General features: G+C 45.8%; 1 protein-coding gene across 1 annotated transcript; it reads right to left on the bottom strand.

Moving 5' to 3' along the window:
* Nucleotides 1-2,041: 2,041 nt before the first annotated feature.
* Nucleotides 2,042-11,762, bottom strand: LOC118076432 (cystatin). The gene is made up of 3 exons (XM_035099191.2): nucleotides 11,501-11,762; nucleotides 9,775-9,903; nucleotides 2,042-2,439 (listed from the first exon to the last, which is right to left on the bottom strand). The coding sequence occupies exons 1-3, from the start codon at nucleotides 11,729-11,731 to the stop codon at nucleotides 2,350-2,352; spliced, it is 450 nt and encodes a 149-aa protein (XP_034955082.2). The 5' UTR covers nucleotides 11,732-11,762; the 3' UTR covers nucleotides 2,042-2,349.
* Between the last annotated feature and the right edge of the window lie 9,312 nt (nucleotides 11,763-21,074).

Raw genomic sequence — 21,074 nt, 5'->3', positions numbered from 1 at the left:
TAACTTATTTGATCTCCCCCCCCCCCCCCGCCATTCCCACACTTGTTCACAGAATCTGAACTGCAACTTTGGAATATTTATGGATGCAAGAAGTGGCTCGATATCTGTGGCTCACCACAAATGCACACCGCTGCATGTTGAAGAGTTGTGGTGAAGACCCTGCCTAACCCCCGGATGCTGCCACCAGACAACTGCGGTCTGTTCCTCTTCCTCTTCTTCCACAGCTGCAAAATAATCACTTAGATGCAAGCCTAGAAACTCTCCCGCTAAAAGGGAGTGTCTGAATCCACCGTGGCCCCCTCCTCATCCTAGACGCTCTGGTCACTCTCCGTCTCCGTCTCTTTTTGTTCCAAAATAGGGGTAATAAAATTGACTCGCAAAAGCATTGCCATGAAGTTGAATGGCTTTGTAAACTTTGCGTGTGTCTCTTGCCCACCCTCTCTGCCAGTGGCAACTAGCGCTTATTGGGAGAGATACGGGGGAAGGCAGGGAGCTGAACAGTAGGTGGCGTAGAGTGGTACTTTGGTTCTCAAACTTAATCCGTTCCGGAAGTACCTTCCAAAACCAAGGCGTGCTTTCCCATCGAAAGTAATGCAAAACGGATTAATCCATTACAGGCTTTTAAAAACAACCCCTAGAACAGCAATTTAACATGAATTTTACTACTTAGCGAGGCCATTGATCTATAAAATGAAAGCAATAAACAATGTACTGCAGTCACACAATCAATCAATCAGTAGCTGAACTGGGTTCCACACAGTCACACACAAAAAAAGAGCCACAAAAATGCAAAAGAAATAAATAGCAAAAAGAGACAGACCTCAGGGTAATACTCAAAACGGAAGTGTGGCACTCAAAAGAGAGCACGCTCGGCTTCCAAAAACAGTTCACAAACCGGAACACTTACTTCCGGTTTGCAGTGTTTGCATTCCAAGTTGTTTGAGTACTAAGGGGTTTGAAAACCAAGGTACCACTGTACTAGGATTTCCCTCAAACTAGACACTCTGCTTCTGTTGATCCGGCCTTGAGTTGCCTTACTTTTGTTTGTTTTGTTTTGCTGCACTGTTGACTCATGTTCAGCAGTGGTTAGGCAGCATTTCTCAACTTTGAGACTCCTGATTGTTGTTAAGACTACAGGTGAAACTCAGAATTAGAATATCGTTGAAAAGTGCATTTATTTCAGTAATGCAACTTATTATTTTTTCTCCTTTTAATTTTTACAAATGCTTTCTTTTGGAAATTCCACAGTAATCAAATAGTTACGATAATCCAAAAATAAACATCGCTATTACATTTCATTCATTACATTCCATTTATTATAATTGACCCGCCTAACGACAAATAATTACAATTACAACAAATAAAGGCTTGACATATCCTACTTTGCATGCCATGCTTCTATCTCATATATTGGTTTCACCTTTTAAGTTGCATTACTGAAACAAATGCACTTTTCGACGATATTCTAATTTTCCGAGTTTCACCCGTACAACACCAAACATGGCCAGTGGTCAGGGATGATGGGATATTTAATTCCAACAACATCTGGGGACCAAAGTTTGAGACAGGCTGGGTTCCAGCATCTGATGAGGACCTGGGAAAGACCAGGGTTCAAATCCCCACTCAACCATGATGCTTACTAGGTACCCATAGGCCAGTCATTGCCTCTGAGCCTAACCTACTTCACAGGGTTGTTGTGGGATGGGGAAGAACTATGTATGGCACCATCAGTTGCTTGGATTAAAAAGTGGGAAGCAAATGAACTAAAACAAACAAACAAACAGGACTGGGGAGGGGGACAGCCACCCATACACCAGCCACCCATACACACCGGCAATGTTCAACCTTGGCATGTGCTGCAAACTTCTGGGTGACCCACTTCCAAGAATTTAATTTCATTCCCACCAAGGTAGATACCGGTAACAGAAGCAAGGTAGAGTTACTTCAATACAATGGGTGGAGTCCTTTAGGTGGTGGAATTCTGTGCAGGAAAGTGAGAACGAGCTCATTAAAGGGGGGAAAAAAACCAATAACACCCAAACACTGACAAAGTGATACCTTTATTGGGATGAATCAACAAGTTGCAAAGAAAAAAAAAGAGGTTTGCAGGACCGTCAAAATCAAGAGAGGGATAGTATATTTGGAGGCACGGTAGAAAAGCCCCAGTGCAATTTTAGAAATGTGGGAAATGTGATTTCAGAATTAAAATAGTATTTTTCCTTGCTTGAGATAGGATTGGGGTAGATAGTTTCAAGCTTGCACTGGGCCCCCAGAAATGATGCTTTGGCTCGAGTTCATCCAGGCAGCAGGGAGACCAAGGTCCATTCGAGTCACCCCCAGGCGTGACGTTTAGGAACTGGCTGCTTTACAGCTCATGTGTGTCAGATGTGTGTCACTCAGCCATGGACGGGACCAGACCTGGAACTCACAGATTTGTTTCTGGAAAGAGGGAAAAGGAGAGAGAGAAATATCCAGACAATTAGGGCTGAGTGGGGGGGGAGGGATTATTACAATTGATTCATTGATCACCTTCTAAACACCTTCTCAAGGCAATTCACACATAGCATTATGAAAAACAGTTAAAAACGCAAAAAAATGAATACATTTAATGCAAAATTAAAGCCCTAACAAATGAACACATATGGCAAAGATCCTTTATCCAGCTGCGAAAGCCTGGCAGAACAAAAACATCTCCAGCTGTTTCCGGAAAGTGCAGATCGTGGGTGCCCTGTTATATCTCGGCAAGGATGCTATTCCACAGAACAGGGGCCTAAAAGCCCTGCACTCTGAGTTACTACAGCACAGGCTTCCAATACTTTAAGAACTTGCAGGAGAAACTCTCACAGTTGCCGAACATTTCTGGTGGGGGGCGAGGAGAGAGGCCTGGAACAGGAGCAGTCTATCTGAAATATGGAAGCATCAACATTCAACAGCATAGGCCTCAAAGAGAGCAAGGAAGGCATTATTGCGAACTTGCTTTGGGGCCAGGAAGCAGGAGAGCGGCATAGAATTGGGAACCAGCCCTGGTGTGGAAATGGCTCGTCATGAGAACGTGGATTCTAGATTACCTTGTTCTAGCAGAGCCTCATGAATAAAGAAAACAGTTATATATATAAGTTGGTCAAGGATGGCAGAAGCACTGGAGGGTTTGTGCAATGACGTGTCCTCACTAAACAGGAATGCGATGCGCCGGGGCTGCTTCCTCCTTGCTCTCAGGAAAAACCTTCCCTGGAGAGGTCACAGGGATTTCTTCTGAAGTCTCAGAAACTGCACAGGCAGCATTTCCAAGACAAGCAGAACCTGTTTCAGGGTAGACCTGCCACTGCATTCAACGCATCTTGAGACATGCCACGTTCCACTCCCACGTTTCTTCCAGTTCCGAGAACGTGAGGTGGAGGCAGGAAAGAGGTCGGTGCAAGACAGGCAACCAGAACACAAAAGGGAACTGGACGATGGCTTGGGAATCTTTGGGAGTCTCTTCCCTGGATGCCTCAAACCCCAATGACGCAGTAGGCTGGGCCTGTTCAGTGGTGAGTCGAATGAACTTCATACACACTCACGAGATTCGCACCTCTGTTGCTTCGTCAATAAATACCCGGGGTTAAAGCAGAGGGAGCCTCGGCTCAGATTAAACACAGCGCCAACAGGCTGAAACAAAATGACGCATTTTGCACCAATACAACTATAGCTGGGGACCCTGCTTCCATCGGGGTTAAACGGAGTCAACCTCAGAATGTATTTGCAGCAAAAGAACATCTGCCCCTTTGCCTGGCCTGCACACATTCAAGCTGCCAGAGGCACAGTTGGGGGGGGGGAGAAGACACCAAACTGTCGTTGTTGCCTCCCATAGTGCAGCAGGCTTGGAGAGTGCATCTCTCATTGCCCCACCGCAGATTTTCAGATCAACCAAGAACAATTCCCCAAACATTCCAGCTGCGTACAGAGGTGATTCTCAGGCACAGCAATGAGGGTTAACTGGGGAACTCCAAACTGAAAAAGATTCCTAATTGTGCTGATTTGCATCGGAACTGTTTCTGGAAATAAACGATAAATTGCAAGAACTCAGGCCAAAAGAAGATGGATTTCAAATAAATCTTCACAAGGTTTCATTGATGTGATGCGGAGTTTAAATGGGAATCAATCCCAATGTTGAAGGCAAATAAAGGTAAATTCCAGTAAAAATCAGGACACGGCCCTGTTTCGACTATTCTTTGTCAGCAAAGATTCACAGGTCAAAGTGTACCAAATGTACCAAGTGTACCAAAGTGTAGGCAAACATATTTGGTACACTTTGACCTGTGAATCTTTGCTGACGAAGAATAGTTGAAACAGGGCCGTGTCCTGATTTTTACTGGAATTTACCTTTATTTGCCTTCAACATTGGGATTGATTCCCATTTATACTCCGCATCACATCAATGAAACCTTGTGAAGATTTATTTGAAATCCATCTTCTTTTGGCCTGAGTTCTTGCAATTTATCGTTTATTTCGGAACTGTTTCTGACGCCCTAGAGCATTATCAAATTTAGCAATATTTCTTTTCCTTGTATCGAATAAGCAAAGCCAGTTCCCTAATCTTGCACCTGTAATTAATTGCATCCATTAATTGTCCCGCTTGAGCCCACGAAATGTCAAAATTTCCATGGAAAAATTAAGCACTGCCATTTGGGGGCGGAAGTGGAATTCTGATGAAAGAGGCTTTGGGAACCATTAGAGGGCACAGAACTGGAGACAGCTCTCCTTCACAAATGAACAGAAGCTTATTCAAGGACAACACAGCAGGGTTGTTGTGAGGGAGAGCTTCCTGGTGACTTGACTTGGGCCCTGTACTTTATTAGCAGAAAGTGATGTAGGGTTGCAATTTGCTAATGCAGCCCCCAGAACGTCCTCAGTCAGCCCAGCTGGTGAACTATTTACACAGACCATATTTGGGGGCAGGGGTTACCCAAAAACATGTACCAAGACCCATTTTTTCTTTACAGGCATTTGAGCTGCTGGGCTTGTAAAATCCTCATCTCTCTCTTGTCTGAGCTACAGTATATTTGCCAGCCATTATGTGTTTAGCTCATTACGATAAAAATATAAATGACAAAATAGATTATATTACAAAACATAATATTCTATTATGTTAGTCGCTGAACTTTTTTTTATAAACTGAAAGGTAAAATACAATGCTTTTTATCGCTAAATTACAACACAAAAACGATTTCATCTATAAACTATAAAATTATTGATCATAACCAAAACTTCTTTAAATTTTTTAAGAAGCATGGCTTTGTTGCCCATTAGGCCTAATTGGTCACTTTTATGATTTAAATGCAAAACGTCAGACTGTAAAAGAGTGAATTTGTATTGGAATTTAAAATTCCAGTAACAAGCAAGCTCCGTTTTTTTAAAAAAATAAACATATTTCACACACATCCTTCAATGTCTCATTGGCAACAGGAAAGGTTTGTTAACAAAGCTACACCCCCACACTTCTTTGTACCATTGCAATATGCCAATGAAATGTCAGATTTCCAGATCACCCTTGGGTTTCAGATCACCCTCAGATTTCAGATCACCCTTGGGACGTGAAATACAAAGGTTTATCCAGATGTACCAAGTGTACCAAAGTGTAGGCAAACATATTTGGTACACTTTGACCTGTGAATCTTTGCTGATGAAGAATAGTTGAAACAGGGCCGTGTCCTGATTTTTACTGGAATTTACCTTTATTTGCCTTCAACATGGGGATTGATTCCCATTTAAACTCCGCATCACATCAATGAAACCTTGTGAAGATTTATTTGAAATCCATCTTCTTTTGGCCTGAGTTCTTGCAATTTATCGTTTATTTCGGAACTGTTTCTGACGCCCCAGAGCATTATCCAATTTAGCAATATTTCTTTTCCTTGTATCGAATAAGCAAAGCCGGTTCCCTAATCTTGCACCTGTAATTAATTGCATCCATTAATTGTCCCGCTTGAGCCCACGAAATGTCAAAATTTCCATGGAAAAATTAAGCACTGCCATTTGGGGGCGGAAGTGGAATTCTGATGAAAGAGGCTTTGGGAACCATTAGAACTGGAGACAGCTCTCCTTCACAAATGAACAGAAGCTTATTCAAGGACAACACAGCAGGGTTGTTGTGAGGGAGAGCTTCCTGGTGACTTGACTTGGGCCCTGTACTTTATTAGCAGAAAGTGATGTAGGGTTGCAATTTGCTAATGCAGCCCCCAGAACGTCCTCAGTCAGCCCAGCTGGTGAACTATTTACACAGACCATATTTGGGGGCAGGGGTTACCCAAAAACATGTACCAAGACCCATTTTTTCTTTACAGGCATTTGAGCTGCTGGGCTTGTAAAATCCTCATCTCTCTCTTGTCTGAGCTACAGTATATTTGCCAGCCATTATGTGTTTAGCTCATTACGATAAAAATATAAATGACAAAATAGATTATATTACAAAACATAATATTCTATTATGTTAGTCGCTGAACTTTTTTTTATAAACTGAAAGGTAAAATACAATGCTTTTTATCGCTAAATTACAACACAAAAACGATTTCATCTATAAACTATAAAATTATTGATCATAACCAAAACTTCTTTAAATTTTTTAAGAAGCATGGCTTTGTTGCCCATTAGGCCTAATTGGTCACTTTTATGATTTAAATGCAAAACGTCAGACTGTAAAAGAGTGAATTTGTATTGGAATTTAAAATTCCAGTAACAAGCAAGCTCCGTTTTTTTAAAAAAATAAACATATTTCACACACATCCTTCAATGTCTCATTGGCAACAGGAAAGGTTTGTTAACAAAGCTACACCCCCACACTTCTTTGTACCATTGCAATATGCCAATGAAATGTCAGATTTCCAGATCACCCTTGGGTTTCAGATCACCCTCAGATTTCAGATCACCCTTGGGACGTGAAATACAAAGGTTTATCCAGACATAATGTTTGGACAGTTAAAATAATCTTCAGGTTGTATCCCGTATTAATCATACTCTGAGTAAACCCATCAAATTAGACAGACCTAACTATCTTGCCACTATTAATCTCAAAGGGCGTATATGACTAATGTCATATGAGCCCATTGAGATTGATGTCATATGAGCCCATTGAAATTAATAGTGTCAAGCATCACAAGATATACAAGATGTGGCAACAGCCACTGGCCTGGATAGCTTTCCTAAAGGAAATGTGTGGGGGAGACATGTCAACTAACGGCTATTCAGCTAACAGCAAAATAAACCCTCCTTATATAGAAGCAGTCTCCCCAGAGTGTGAACAAAAGAACAACCAGCACATTCATGTCCCATCTGTAAGTGTCCACAGGTGTTTAGCTGGTTACTGCTGAGCAAAACTACTCTTGCTTTCCTTAAACAAATAAACAAACAGATAAATAAATAAGACCCACGCCAAACACTACCAAAATAGTGAATGAGGAAGCCCCATGGAAATCCCATTTTTGCTAGGGTTACCATCTGTGGTCCTCCAGATGTTGCTGGACTCCAGCTGACACCAGCCAGAGACTACTGAGGTGGGAAATCCACCAACATCTGGAGAGCCACAACTGGTTTTCATCCACAAAGGCTGCTCTGATTTACTTTTGTGTAAGAATGGCAGGTCAACAGGGAGGTGGTGGTTGGAAATACCCACTGACCAAGAGACATTTCAAAGGTTTGTGGCTTTCCACAGGTCAAGTCCAAGCTTTTCTGAAAAACCGTACTCTCTCATACAAATCTCTTTTGGGGAGGCCCTTCTCTTGGTCCCACCACCCTTACAGACCCACTTGGTGGGGATGTGAGAGAGAGCCTTCTCGGTGACTGCTCCCAAACTTTGGAGCTCCTTCCCTAGAAAAGTTCAACTGGCTCCCTCCTTGCCGTCCTTCCGCTGGCAAGCAAGTGGAAACTTTCTGGTTCCAACAGGCTTTGGGGAATGGACTGGTGTTTTTTTAATGAAAGGGCTATTGTCATGCTCTTTTTATTGTATTTGTCTGGCTTTAATAGATTTTATATATGGTTATAGTTTTCATTCCACCAATGTTTACTCTTTTTTTAATGATTGCTTCTTCTATGTTCTTAGCGGTTCTTGTTTTTATCTGTAAGCTGCCTTGAGTTCCATCAGGGGAAAAGGCAGGGTGTGAACAAATGTAATAACTCTGGAAATGACAACAAGATTAAACCGCTGGCTGGCTGCCAGTTTCAACACGAGAAGCTGCCTCTTGCTTATTTACAATGATTAGTCATTAAATACAGGAAGGAGTTCCTCATAACATTCTTAGGACATGATAAACACTACTTATATAGTGCTCTGACCCGACACAAACCAGTCAGGTGAAATAGGCCTAAGGTTACATTCTGCACAAGGAAGGCTGCAGCTCAGCCCCAGGACATCTGCCCTGCATGCAGAAAGTTCCCTGGTTAGATTCTTCAGCATTCCCAGGCCAGACTAGGAAATACCCCCTCCCATCTGAAAAACATGGAGAGCTGTTGCCACTCAGCATCAACAGCAATGGGGCACCCGGACCAAGGGTCTGATTCTGCTTAAGGCAGATTCCCATGTGCTTGCTGGCGGTGGGGAAGGCTAGGCACAGACTGGCCACGATGTACGGCTTCCATTACGCTTGAACCAGAAGCTGCAGTTAGTGCAGAATGCATCAGCACAATTTCTGGCAGGAATAAGACCCTGACAACTTATTAACACCTATGCTCAGAGACCCACACTGCTTGCCGATTTGCTACCGTACCAGGTTCAAGGTGTTAATAGGAGTATATAAAGCCCTGAACGGCTTAGGACCAGTTTACCTGTGAGATTGCTTTACCCCATATACGCCCAGTCAACTACCGTACTTTGATCTGTGGAACTGGCATTGTTACAGGTGACACAGAATACTCATTTTGCATTCCCAATAAATCAATCTTTTAGCTTGATAGCGTAACACTTTGGAAATCCCTGGCCAATGGCATCAGCAGAGGCCGTCACCGTATCCCTTTTGGCGCCTGCTAAAACAGCTTTGTTCTGGCAGGCTTACCCAGTTAGGTAGAATACTGCCTTTTAACTGTTTAACCGGGAACTAAGGGTGAAAGGTGGGTAATTAATAATAATTATAACAATAACAATTATCCTCTCATCAGCTCTAGCATCCCACAGTTGGCTGGGGCTGATGGATGCTGTAGTCCAGATCACCAGATGAGCACCAGGCTGTTCTGGGAATCATTACTGTATCTTGGGATTACTCAACAAATCATAGAATCAGAGTTGGAAGAGACCACAAGGGCCATCCAGTCCAACCCCCTGCCAAGCAGGAAACACCATCAAAGCATTCCTGACATATGCCTGTCAAGCCTCTGCTTAAAGACCTCCAAAGAAGGAGACTCCACCACACTTCTTGGTAGCAAATTCCACTGCCAAACAGCTCTTACTGTCAGGAAGTTCTTCCTAATGTTTAGGTGGAATCTTCTTTCTTGAAGTTTGAATCCATTGCTCCGTGTCCGCTTCTCTGGAGCAGCAGAAAACAATCTTTCTCCCTCCTCCATATGACATCCTTTCATATATTTGAACATGGCTATCATGTCACCCCTTAACCTTCTCTTCTCCAAAACTGAGGATATTCACAAATTCCTAAGGCTGTTTGTATGAAGGGCTGGAAAGTCGCATGATCAAAGCTGCTCCATCTACAGCAGTTTTAAACTGTTGTACAGAGAGGACCCCTTTCTTATCACTGAATAAGCAACCAAGAACCTGTGAGATCCCTGGTCAACACATCTGGCTCCTAGTCTCACCTGCTGTTCTCCTTCCAAGGGCAGGCTGCAGCGTTGGAGGTCCTCGGCACTCAGGTTTGACCCTGCCTTCTTATCACACAGGGTATTCACCAACTCGACAGTCAAGTAGTATTTCATACCCGCCACCACCTGGAAAAAAATTAGGCATTTGACATTTAGCAGAGTAATGCAAACTGTGTGTGTGTGTGTGTGTTTAATGAGAGAGAGATATGGAGGCAGGAAATAGATTGATGTAAACAGATGCAATTAAAGGTCAGTGTCATTTAATGAACCATATACTGTACTCAATTCTACATGAAAAGAGTCCTGCTGGATCAGGCCAATGGCCCATCCAATCTAGCATCCTGTTCTCAGCCAGACGCCACAATGGGACCCAAGTACAAGAGCACTCTCCCTTCATGAAGTTTCCAGCCATCGGTGTTCAGAAGTATTACTGCCTTTGACTTCCGAGGTAGAGAATAGCCATCATGACAAATAGCCATCGACAGCCTTCTCCCTCTGTGAATTGGTCCAATCCTCTTTCAAGCCATCGAAATGGGTGGCCGTCACTTCCTTTTCTATCATCAACTGTCCTTTGGGAAGGAACCTGATGGCTTTTTATCATGCTAATATGGGTTTGTATTTTCTGGGAATGTATTTGCAAGCCACCTGGTGGGGGGGGGGAGGTAATCCTGAAAGGCAGGACAGGAGTTGCCATAAATAAGTACTGTTACCACTGAATTTTTTCAGTACCTCTTACTTCCTGCTCTGAAAACACACACTGCAACTTAACAATCCTCACCCTCAATGAGGACTACCTTGTTCCTTTTTGTCTCAAGACCCTAGACTTCTACGTCCCAATACCATTTTCCCCCAGGGATGAAATGGGAGGGTGGGGGAAGGCTAAAAGATATTTTAGCCTTTCTAGCTATGGGGGGGGGGCTGATTGTTTAACCCTTTGCCTGACTTAGGTTCACACTGAAGCATTTAGAAAACTGACTTTAAAATGAGCATTTGTATGTACACATCATTAGTCTACAGCAGGTGCCAGAACACATCACGCATTTTTATTCAGCTTGCCACTTGGCCTGGGGGCATTTAGCAGCCATGACAGTTCATAAGGAGCCATGATTTCCAATCCTGTCCTTTTGTTGGGACTCCTCCCCCCTACAAAAATCCACCACTCTCTCTCTCTCCTACTGTGTCAACCCATCTCAATTCTCTTCCCTCCGCCCCCAGCTTCCAGAAACTTAAGAAGTTGCCTATTATACCGGCACTGTTCATACATCTTGCCCATTATTGTCTACAGCTGGCAGCAGTGACTCTCCAGCATTTCCGGCAGGGGGGTCTTTCCCAGCCCTACCTAGCGATGCCAGGGACTGAACCTGGGATCTTCTGCATTCAAGGCAGATAGATGACAACTTGCACCCTGTTTTTCAATCTGGGACCTTCTACACACAAGGCAGATGCTCTATGGCTGAGTTACAACCCTTCCAGCCCCCTCTCCACCCCCAAGGCGCTCCTTCCTTCAACGACTAGGCTACTTCTCTATGTTAGTCGGCGCCCTCCGGATGCTTTGGACTTTGGGCTGGAGGCTAATGACAGGCCAAGACAGCAGGAGGGCGCCAGGCTGGGGAAGGCTGGTGTGGAGAGAGAGGTTAAGTGGTTTTTTTAAAAAAAGTTTTAGGGATGGAGAGTGGAAAAGGGACCCAAGATTTTCTTGCAAGCCCGGCCCCCGCGTCCTTACCTGGATCTGCGCCTTGAGGATGTTCAGCTGCCGACAATAGAACATGTTGTTGCTGGCCTGGTTGTAGGCGGCCACGGCGAAGGCAGCGGCCATCTGCACGTCGGGATCCGAGACGGAGCGAGGCGCCAGGCCTCCGGGCATCCCGATGCTTTCCGCAAACAGCGCCGGGAGGAAGAGCAGCAGCCCAAGGCAAGAGATGAGCATCGCGAAAGGTGAGCACAACTGCGCCATTGCCGAGAATGAGCTGGAAGCGAGAGCGGCCATAGGCTGATATAAAGGCCGAGGCCACGCCCACGCCGCAGAGCCGGCCAATCAACGACGCGGGAGGCGGAAGCCTGAAAGGACAGGTAAGGCGCGGAGCCACGCCTACTCCTGGGGAGGGCTGCTCCCGCTGAAGGGAAGAAGCAGGCGCACCCTGGGAATGTTCGCGCCTTTACCTGGGAGTAAATCCCACTAAGCAGCGCGGGGCTTCCTTTTGAATAGGCAGTGCAGAGGACGGCGTTGATCTTTCGCTGGTGGATTGCAGCCAGACCGGAGGTGACCGATTTAGATTCAAAGCAGAGCAAATATAAAGGCTCCTTCCTCAAACAGGTGCCCTCCAGATATTTGGGCACTGGTGGGACTTGTAGTCCACTAGAGGGCACCAAGTTTGGGAAAGGCAGCTCTGTTTCTGGAAGATCCTGTGCTGTATCTGGACGAATGCACACCAGACATGTAAAACACATCCAATGCGCATGGCTACCTCCCCCCAAATCCTGGCAACTGTAGTTTCGCGCTCACATAGTTCCCCAGCAGGCTGAACAAGCTTTTATTCCCAATATCCTGTGTTTTAAATGTGTATTGCAAGTGCTTTAAACCTTCCACTTGGATCCGACCTGTGTCACTACAGCAGCACTCAGACCAGGCAAATATTGAACGTAACAGATTGGCAGAAAAGACTCTACCACCTCAAATTAGAGACAATGCATGTACTTTTGTAACCCAATAAAATCCTTAATAAAAATTATTTTTTAAAAATTGATAAGTGGGTCCTAAAATGCCAATTTAGGGAAATGGTAGGATCCTGCTCTGAAAAGATTAGACTCACTGCTCTAAGGCACTTAAAAATAAGTATTGTTTTTCATTCCTTTTCAATTTGTTAGCAATGTATTACCTTATAAATTAAATACCTTATTTTTCCGTGTAAAAGACAATGTTTTTGCTAAATACCTGCAGATGCTTCCGCCATCAGACAAGTGTTGCCTCCTCCTTCTCCTTCCCCCCTCCCCAGCTGCATGTGCCACTCTTTCTTGTGTGTGCACACAGGTGCCATGCGCCGCAAACGGCGCAATGGCACCAACGGAGCACTGCGAGTAAAAGTGCATCTGGGCCTTCTTCATTTCTCAGTTTGGGGTTCAAAAAAATTGGGGTCGTCTTACACATGGGAAAATACAGTAATATCCTTTTGGACTGGGCCTGCACATATTTTACAGAACCTGACGCAGGTCAAACAATGCCATTTCAAAACATGCTGGTGCCAATGTCTTTCCACCAATCTGGTGCCCTACAGATGTTTTGAACGATAACTCCTCCCTTCCCACTGGCACCAGAGGTAGGAGAAGGCCTGCTTTTGTGCTAAGGGAAGAGAAAAGAAACCACAGCAGATTCAAAGTTTGTGTTTTATTTTTCATGATAAAAAACACACGCACGCACACCATTCTGAGGCACAACAGATTTCTCTGACAGATTATCTAATTGTTCACACTTAGGGCTCTGATATTTCCCCTTCCTTCCAGTGCCCTCCTGTGGCCAAGAAGAGCAGATTTGACGTGGAGAAGGAAGAGGGGTGGAACCTCCGTCACTGAGGCTGGACGGATCCCTCAACAGAATGGCTAGGAGGGCTGGCAGGAAATATGGGGCCTGTTTTAATTCACTGATGGGATTGGTTTTTCTTTTTACGGAAGCTGTTTCTTGAAGAGCAACACCCCAATTTGTTTGGAAACGCTGGCAGCTCTGCTGTCGCTCCCGAGTACCCCTAGAACCGCAGAGGGGGACACAATCCACCTGGCGCAGCTCAGTTCTTCTTGCTCTTGGGGGTGTCGTACTTTCTTTTGCTCGAGTACCAGAGGAGCAGAGGGATGCCGATGGAGGGGAGCGTCATGACCCCAAAGGCTGCCCAATCCAGCTTTATAAAAGAAAAGGAGGTGAAGGGGAAATAATGAGTTGTTTCACTTCAGCAAGTTCATTGTGCTAGTCCAGTGGTTTCCAAAGGGTGGGGGGAGGCAACACCCCCTGGGAAGCAGTGGGATTACAGTGGTAAGGGAGGCAGCTGGAGGTGAAAATGGCTATCAGACTTTGAAAAGCTGGCATCACATGATGAAGTTAATCAACTCTGTTGAGATCATTAAACTAAATAGTTTAAACTAGATTTTGAACAGATGTGCAACTAGCTGTTAGTAACACATCTTCCTTAGTGGGTTGTGCACACCACTATTCTGAATAATGCTTTTTATAGAGTAGAATAGGGGGCACTGGGAATTAGTTTATGGAATCAAGGGGATGGTGGCTTGAAAAAGTTTGGGAACCACTGTGCTAGTCAAAAGCTGTGACTGTGACAATTATATTAGGTAAAGGTAAAGGTACTCCTGACCATTAGGAGGGTCTCGACTCACTTTTCTCCTCCCTGATCTGGCTGCCCTGTGGACGTGTCTTGGAGGAGGTGGGGTCCTTGCAGTTGGGGTGGGTGGAGCCACTAGGGGGCGGAGCCTCCTCCATCTCTATATCTGTAGGCTCCTTGCCCCCAGCCGGGCAACCTCTGAGTTCCCAGCGTTTCCTTGCCACAATGACCAGATCCTGGCTGTGCTTGCCGCTGCTCCTCATGGGGGCCTTGCTCCTGGGGCAGCCGGTGTGGGGGGCAGAGGAAGAAGAACAGCGAGAGTCCGAAGAGCTACATGTCCCAGAGGAGTCTGAGGAGCAGATGGTGCCAACTTCACCTGAAGAATTGGAGGCTATGGAAAGCTTTGAAGAAGGAGTACCACAGCATTTTGAGTCCCTGGCTGTGGACTATTTTAACAAGCTTCCATATTATGATGGCATTTACAAGAGCGTGGAGGCCAAACTGCCAAAATTCAAGGTAAAGGAAACAGGTACCTCAGGAGCTCCCAGGTGGTGGAATATAGCCCATTTGGAGAACCTCTCTCTTTTGCCCCCAGGCAGACACCCAAAAGCCATCCAGCCTGAAGGCAGGGCTAAAAGCCACTCAGCACTGCTCCCCTCCCCTTGTGGTTCTGGAGCATATCCCACCCCCCACCCCTTTGTAAATTGTCCCCAAGATGACATGGAAGTGGGTGGGTGAAGATTTGGGAGACGAAGAATAAGGTTCCTAGTCCTTGTGATGGTAAAGAAGAGGAAGGCAGTCTTAGCATGTACTTTCCCATGTCCTGTGGGGCTTTTACAGGCAAGGACTCCCCCCCCCAAGCTGGTTCCCTTCTCCTGCCCTGACAACTGTGTTTTCTTTTATTCTCTCGATCTTATGCTTGTCCAAATGAGCCTAGGGCTTGCTGATCAGAAGGTCGGCGGTTCGAATCCCTGTGACGGGATGAGCTCCCGTTGCTTGGTCCCAGCTCCTGCCAACCTAGCCGTTCGAAAGCACGTCAAAAATGCAAGTAGATAAATAGGAACCGCTACAGCGGGAAGGTAAACGGCATTTCCATGTGCTGCTCTGGTTTGTCAGAAGCGGCTTTGTCATGCTGGCCACATGACCTGGAAGCTATACGCCGGCTCCCTCGGCCAATAATGCGAGATGAGTGCACAACCCCAGAGTCTGTCACGACTGGACCTAATGGTCAGGGGTCCCTTTACCTTTACCTTTAGCAGAGGTTTTCAAACATTTTGAGTCCACGGCTCCCTTGACCAGCTACCTTCTTTCTGTGGCTCCTCTGTGGGGCTCAGGAGCCCAGTTATGTCACCCCTTGCCTGCAGAGCCGGCAGCCTCTCACCCCTTTTTGAACACCCTCCCATGTGGAGTGTTCCCTCAGCCTCCTCTCCTCTCCCCTCTCCTTTGGAGTCCTCCGGGCAGCCACCCTGGTCTCTGAGCCGCCACTCCCTCCCCACCACCACCCCAAAGAGAGGAGCCTGCTCATGCCTCCCCACAGGGGCCTGGGAAGAGGATGCCCCCCACTTTAGCAGCCTGACGGAGACTGGCCGAAGGTGAACGTGAGGCCAGCCCCTTGCTCACCTTGGGAGCACAGTTTCAGCAGTGGGCGCTGCTGGGCCTACATTGTGGAAAGGCTCTCCTTCAGCTCCCAGGCAGGCATTGCACACAGCAAGCACAAGAAAGGCCAGTGTGGTGCTTGCCTGCCCACCCACCTGCTCAGCCTCCCACTTGTCTGTCCATTCCCAACAGCAAGGGCTGGCAGAGTGGCTGGCTGGGCTCCCTCGCCCTTCTGGATTGCTTACTCCAAGGCTGCCTCAGCTCCTGGCAACCAGCACCCCCTGGCCAGCCCCAAAGGCAGCGTTCGCCTTTGGAGCTTGTAGCCAGGGCTTCTGCAACAAACAGCTATGCAAGCCTTTGGGAGGCAGAGACGTGAGAGGGTATCAGAGGAGGAAGGGAAGGGAAGGGAAGGGAAGGGAAGGGAAGGGAAGGGAAGGGAAGGGAAGGGAAGGGAAGGGAAGGGAAGGGAAGGGAAGGGAAGGGAAGGGAAGGGAAGGGAAGGGAAGGAAGGAAGGAAGGAAGGAAGGAAGGAAGGAAGGAAGGAAGGAAGGAAGGAAGGAAGGAAGGAAGGAAGGAAGGAAGGAAGGGGGACAGAGACCAGTGTTGCCTGCAGCACCCATGACCATCATTCAAACCACTGCCCTCAATTCCACGGTTTGGTTTTATGGCTGCACCAAAATGGTGCCTCCTTTCCCACCAGGGAAGAAAGGGTGGGGTGGGGATCTACAGGAAAAATGGAGGGGGGAGAGAGAAAGAGCAACATCGGGCTCTGCTGGCCCCGTGGAACCTGCCGCCTGAGGCAATCGCCTCACCTTGCCTCATAGGTGGGCAGGCCATGTTGCTGTAGACAAGGGTGCCAAATTGCCTTCGCTTGTCCCAACCCTGCCCCTCCAGAGGGTGTGCAGGGGTGAAGGGGGTTGTTGCCCCCCCCTCAGTATTGAGGGGGACTGTGCCCCCTGACTGAAAATATTGAGGGGTCTGGAGCCCCTAGCACCCCCTATACCTGGCGCCAATGGCTGTAGGATTCTGAGGTTGTATGAGCATCTAAGAGCCAAAATTCCCCCTCTATTTTGCCAACTGGTGCTGGAGAAGAAAAGGTGGGAGCCAGAGATCGCATGAAGGGAGGGGTGTGTGCCTGTGTGGGTGGGAACTATAGATCCCATGATTCTTGGGGGGGGGAGTCACCTGGTTTAAATGTGCTTTAACTGAACAGTGTGGGCGTTTGAAAGCTTGAGCCTTGACCCTGAAATCAGATTTCAGAGCTGAAATTAAGCACCGACTTAATGCCAAACCCTCATTCCCTGCAAAATTGCCTCTGGACAAACCCATGCACAATGCCAGGTCAGGAGCTGGTTGGCCGCACAGAAGCTGTGAGCTTGAAGCCGCTCTTGTTCTCTGCTTCCAGCAAGCCATCGGAACAATGGTGCACATGAAGGTGCTGCTGGCGAAGACCGACTGCAGAAAGGAGGACAGGGGGCGGAGTCCTGACCTGACGAAACATTTACTCCATTATACGTACAAGTTGGAGCCCATGCCGGAACTGAAAGGTTGCAACCTACCACCTCCAGATGAACAGGAGGTGAGCTAACGGTGTCCATTTAGTCACAGCATCATAGAATTGTAAGGTTGGAAGGGACCCCCCAAAGGACATCTAGCCCACCCCGCTTCAGTGCAGGAATCACAGCTAAAGGATCCCGGTTGAAAAACCTCCAGTATCTAAAAAAGCAACCTTCCACAGTCTTTGTCTGACTGCGAGGTGCAAGGATGGAGGGAGAAGGGAATGGCAGGGTGGGGGGTGGGGTGGGGGTGGGGTGGGAGCCTCTTGCTGCAGGTGGAGGAGAGAGAAGGGTGGCAAACTTGGCCAGCTACAGCTGGTTCCGCCAAGGCAGGGTGGGGGAGAGCAAGGCAGCTTGGCAGTCTGGTGTCTTAACTCACATCTCACTTCTGCGGTTGAGATAAGGGAGGCGAGGGCAGAGGGCAGTGGACTGGGGAGAATCAAAGGAGGCCAGAGCAAAATCAGTAAGATAGGAGTGTCAAACAGCAGTTACGTAGCAGGAGGAGAAGCAGACAGTCCACTACAAATCAACATTGAAAGTGTAAATGCTTGTTGGGGCGTAGGGCACCTGTCTGGTGGCACCCCAAGAGATGGTCATGAGACCCGAATTATTGCTCCAGGTAGTGCCCCATGGTTTCTAGGTTTTTGAGGGGAAATGTTTGCATCATTGAGAGATATTATTAACCACCATTATTTTATTTTATTTGTTTGTTTGTTTGTTTGTTTGTTTGTTTATACCCTGTCCATCTGGCTGGGTTTCCCCAGCTACTCTGGGCGGCTTCCAACAGGAATATTAAAAGACAATAATTTATTAAACATTAAAAGCTTCCCTAAACAGGGCTGCCTTCAGATGTTCTCTAAAAGTCTGCTAGTTGTTTTTCTCTTTGACATCTGGTGGGAGGGCGTTCCACAAGTCGGGTGCCACTACCGAGAAGGCCCTCTGCCTAGTTCCCTGCAACTTGGCTTCTCACAATGAGGGAACCGCCAGAAGGCCCTTGGCGCTGGACCTTAGTGTCTGGGCAGAATGATGGGGGTGGAGACACTCCTTCAGGTATACTGGACCGAGGCCGTTTAGGGCTTTAAAGGTCAGCACCAACACTTTTGAAAGGAAAGGGATTTCCATAGTGCTGTGCTGGTATTCTTATTCTTATTCTTAATACATATTATATTATTACCAATTCAGGTTTTTTTTCATTCTGTTGAATTCCATTAGAGTTTAATAACTTTTTGAAGACCCTTTTATATGTTTTTAGCTTTTTGTATTTTATCTGTGTCATTTAAAGCTATCTAAATGATGAAGCAATACACAATAATGAAGAAAACTAATTTATTGAAAGGCAGGCTTTGTTTTTACCTTTCTGGGATGACAATGTAAATGGTATTTTAAAATTTTATTCATGGTACTATAGAGCTTTTGTTACATTGTATGGGTGTTCCCCCCCCCCATATGTCATTTTCTTTTTTCTTCCCTTCCCCTCCCCTCCCCTCCCCTCCCCCATTTTTTTCATTTTCTGCATAAGAAGCAAGGGTGTTTGATGTATACTGTAATAGCCACCCAGAGAGGCTGGGGAAACCCAGCCATATGGGTGGGGTATAAATAATAAATTATTATTATTATAAAATTATTATAGGCTACATTCAGTTTGAATATATAATAGTATCTGTAAGCCGCCTTGAGTCCTGTCAGAGGAAAAGGCAGAGTATAAATATGTAGTAAAAATAATTTTTTTAAAAAAAAAGTTTAAAACAACTTAGCATCACAGAAATAAGGTGGGTGCTAAACATATGCTTTTCAAAAGCCAGAACAGAGAGGTGAGACTCAGCTATACAGCTGCAAATATAATGTTTTAAGTGTGTTTTAAGTGCATTATACAAATGTGACACAAGATGGTGCTGGTGAGCTAATGGCAGATTCCATATATTTTAAAAACGTTTTGTTGTTGTTTTTAAAAAAGCATTTGCACAGCGTTTTTCAAATATGTCTTGATTCAGCCATGCTCTTCCATTGAAAAAAACATTCTTTCTTAATGAGAGCAGATCTGCTCATGAGCCAGAAAGTTGAAGGCAGGATCCAAGTCTGCCCTTACTCAAGGCCTCCACAGAATCCACTGGGAAACTTTCCCTTTGCTATTAAGAAGAATTGCTGTGGCCACAGTTTTTCATTGGCATATTTGATGGTATGAACAAACCCCCGTATTTCTAACTTCTTTGATCTCCCCCCCCCCCGCCGCCATTCCCACACTTGTTCACAGAATCTGAACTGCAACTTTGGAATATTTATGGATGCAAGAAGCGGCTCGATATCTGTGGCTCACCACAAATGCACACCGCTGCATGTTGAAGAGTTGTGGTGAAGACCCTGCCTAACCCCCGGATGCTGCCGCCAGACAACTGCGGTGGGGGCAGGAGGAGAAGCCCCCACCTTGGTCTGTTCCTCTTCTTCTTCCTCCACAGCTGCAAAATAATCACTTAGATGCAAGCCTAGAAACTCACCTGCTAAAAGGGGGTGTCTGAATCCACCGTGGCCCCCTCCTCATCCTAAACGCTCTGGTCACTCTCCGTCTCTGTCTCTTTTTGTTCCGAAATAGGGGTAATAAAATTGACTCGCAAAAGCATTGCCATGAAGTTGAATGGCTTTGTAAACTTTGCGTGTGTCTCTTGCCCACCCTCTCTGCCAGTGGCAACTAGTGCTTATTGGGAGAGATAGGGGGGAAGGCAGGGAGCTGAACAGTAGGTGGCATAGAGTGGTACTTTGGTTCTCAAACTTAATCCGTTCCGGAAGTCCCTTCCAAAACCAAGGCATGCTTTCCCATCGAAAGTAATGCAAAACGGATTAATCCGTTCCAGGCTTTTAAAAACAACCCCTAGAACAGCAATTTAACATGAATTTTACTACTTAACGAGACCATTGATCTATAAAATTAAAGCAATAAACCAGGCATCCCCAAACTGCGGCCCTCCAGATGTTTTGGCCTACAACTCCCATGATCCCTAGCTAACAGGACCAGTTGTCAGGGATGATGGGAATTGTAGTCCAAAACATCTGGAGGGCCGAAGTTTGGGGATGCTTGCAATAAACAATGTACTGCAGTCACGCAATCAATCCATCAGTAGCTGAACACACAGTCACAAAAAAACAAAACAAAAAGAGCCGTAAAAACAAAAACGCAAAATAAATAAATAGCAAAAAGAGACAGACCTCAGGGTAATACTCAAAACGGAAGTGTGGCACTCAAAAGAGAGCACGCTCGGCTTCCAAAAACAGTTCACAAACCGGAACACTTACTTCCGGTTTGCAGTGTTTGCGTTCCAAGTTGTTTGAGTACTAAGGTGTTTGAAAACCAAGGTACCACTGTACTACCGTAGGATTTCCCTCAAACTAGACACTCTGCTTCTGTTGATCCAGCCTTGAGTTGCCTTACTTTTGTTTGTTTTGTTTTGCTGCAGCATCGCACTGTTGACTCATGTTCAGCAGTGGTTAGGCAGCATTTCTCAACTTTGAGACTCCTGATTGTTGTTAAGACTACAGGTGAAACTCGGAATTAGAATATCGTCAAAAAGTGCATTTATTTCAGTAATGCAACTTATTATTTTTCCTTTTAATTTTTACAAATGCTTTCTTTTGGAAATTCCACAGTAATCAAACAAATAGTTACAATAATCCAAAAATAAACATCGCTATTACATTTCATTCATTACATTCCATTTATAATTGACCCGCCTAACGACAAATAATTACAATTACAACAAATAAAGGCTTGACATATCTTGCTTTGCATGTCATGCATCTATCTCATATATTGGTTTCACCTTTTAAGTTGCATTAC

Source organism: Zootoca vivipara, chromosome 17, assembly GCF_963506605.1.
Source record: "Zootoca vivipara chromosome 17, rZooViv1.1, whole genome shotgun sequence".
In the NCBI taxonomy this organism is placed as follows: Eukaryota; Metazoa; Chordata; class Lepidosauria; order Squamata; family Lacertidae; genus Zootoca; species Zootoca vivipara.
Note: the sequence above shows the minus strand (reverse complement) of the source record. Positions and strands in the feature narration are given on the sequence as shown.

Bases quoted from the DNA above. Each gene is read 5' to 3' on its own strand.
- LOC118076432 (XM_035099191.2), bottom strand. From the start codon at position 11,731: ATGGCGCAGTTGTGCTCACCTTTCGCGATGCTCATCTCTTGCCTTGGG. The intron at 9,904-11,500 runs GTAAGGACGCGG...ATTTTTTTCCAG, and splicing joins TCCTCAAGGCGCAGATCCAG to GTGGTGGCGGGTATGAAATA. The intron at 2,440-9,774 runs GTGAGACTAGGA...CCCTCTTTCCAG, and splicing joins CCTTGGAAGGAGAACAGCAG to AAACAAATCTGTGAGTTCCA.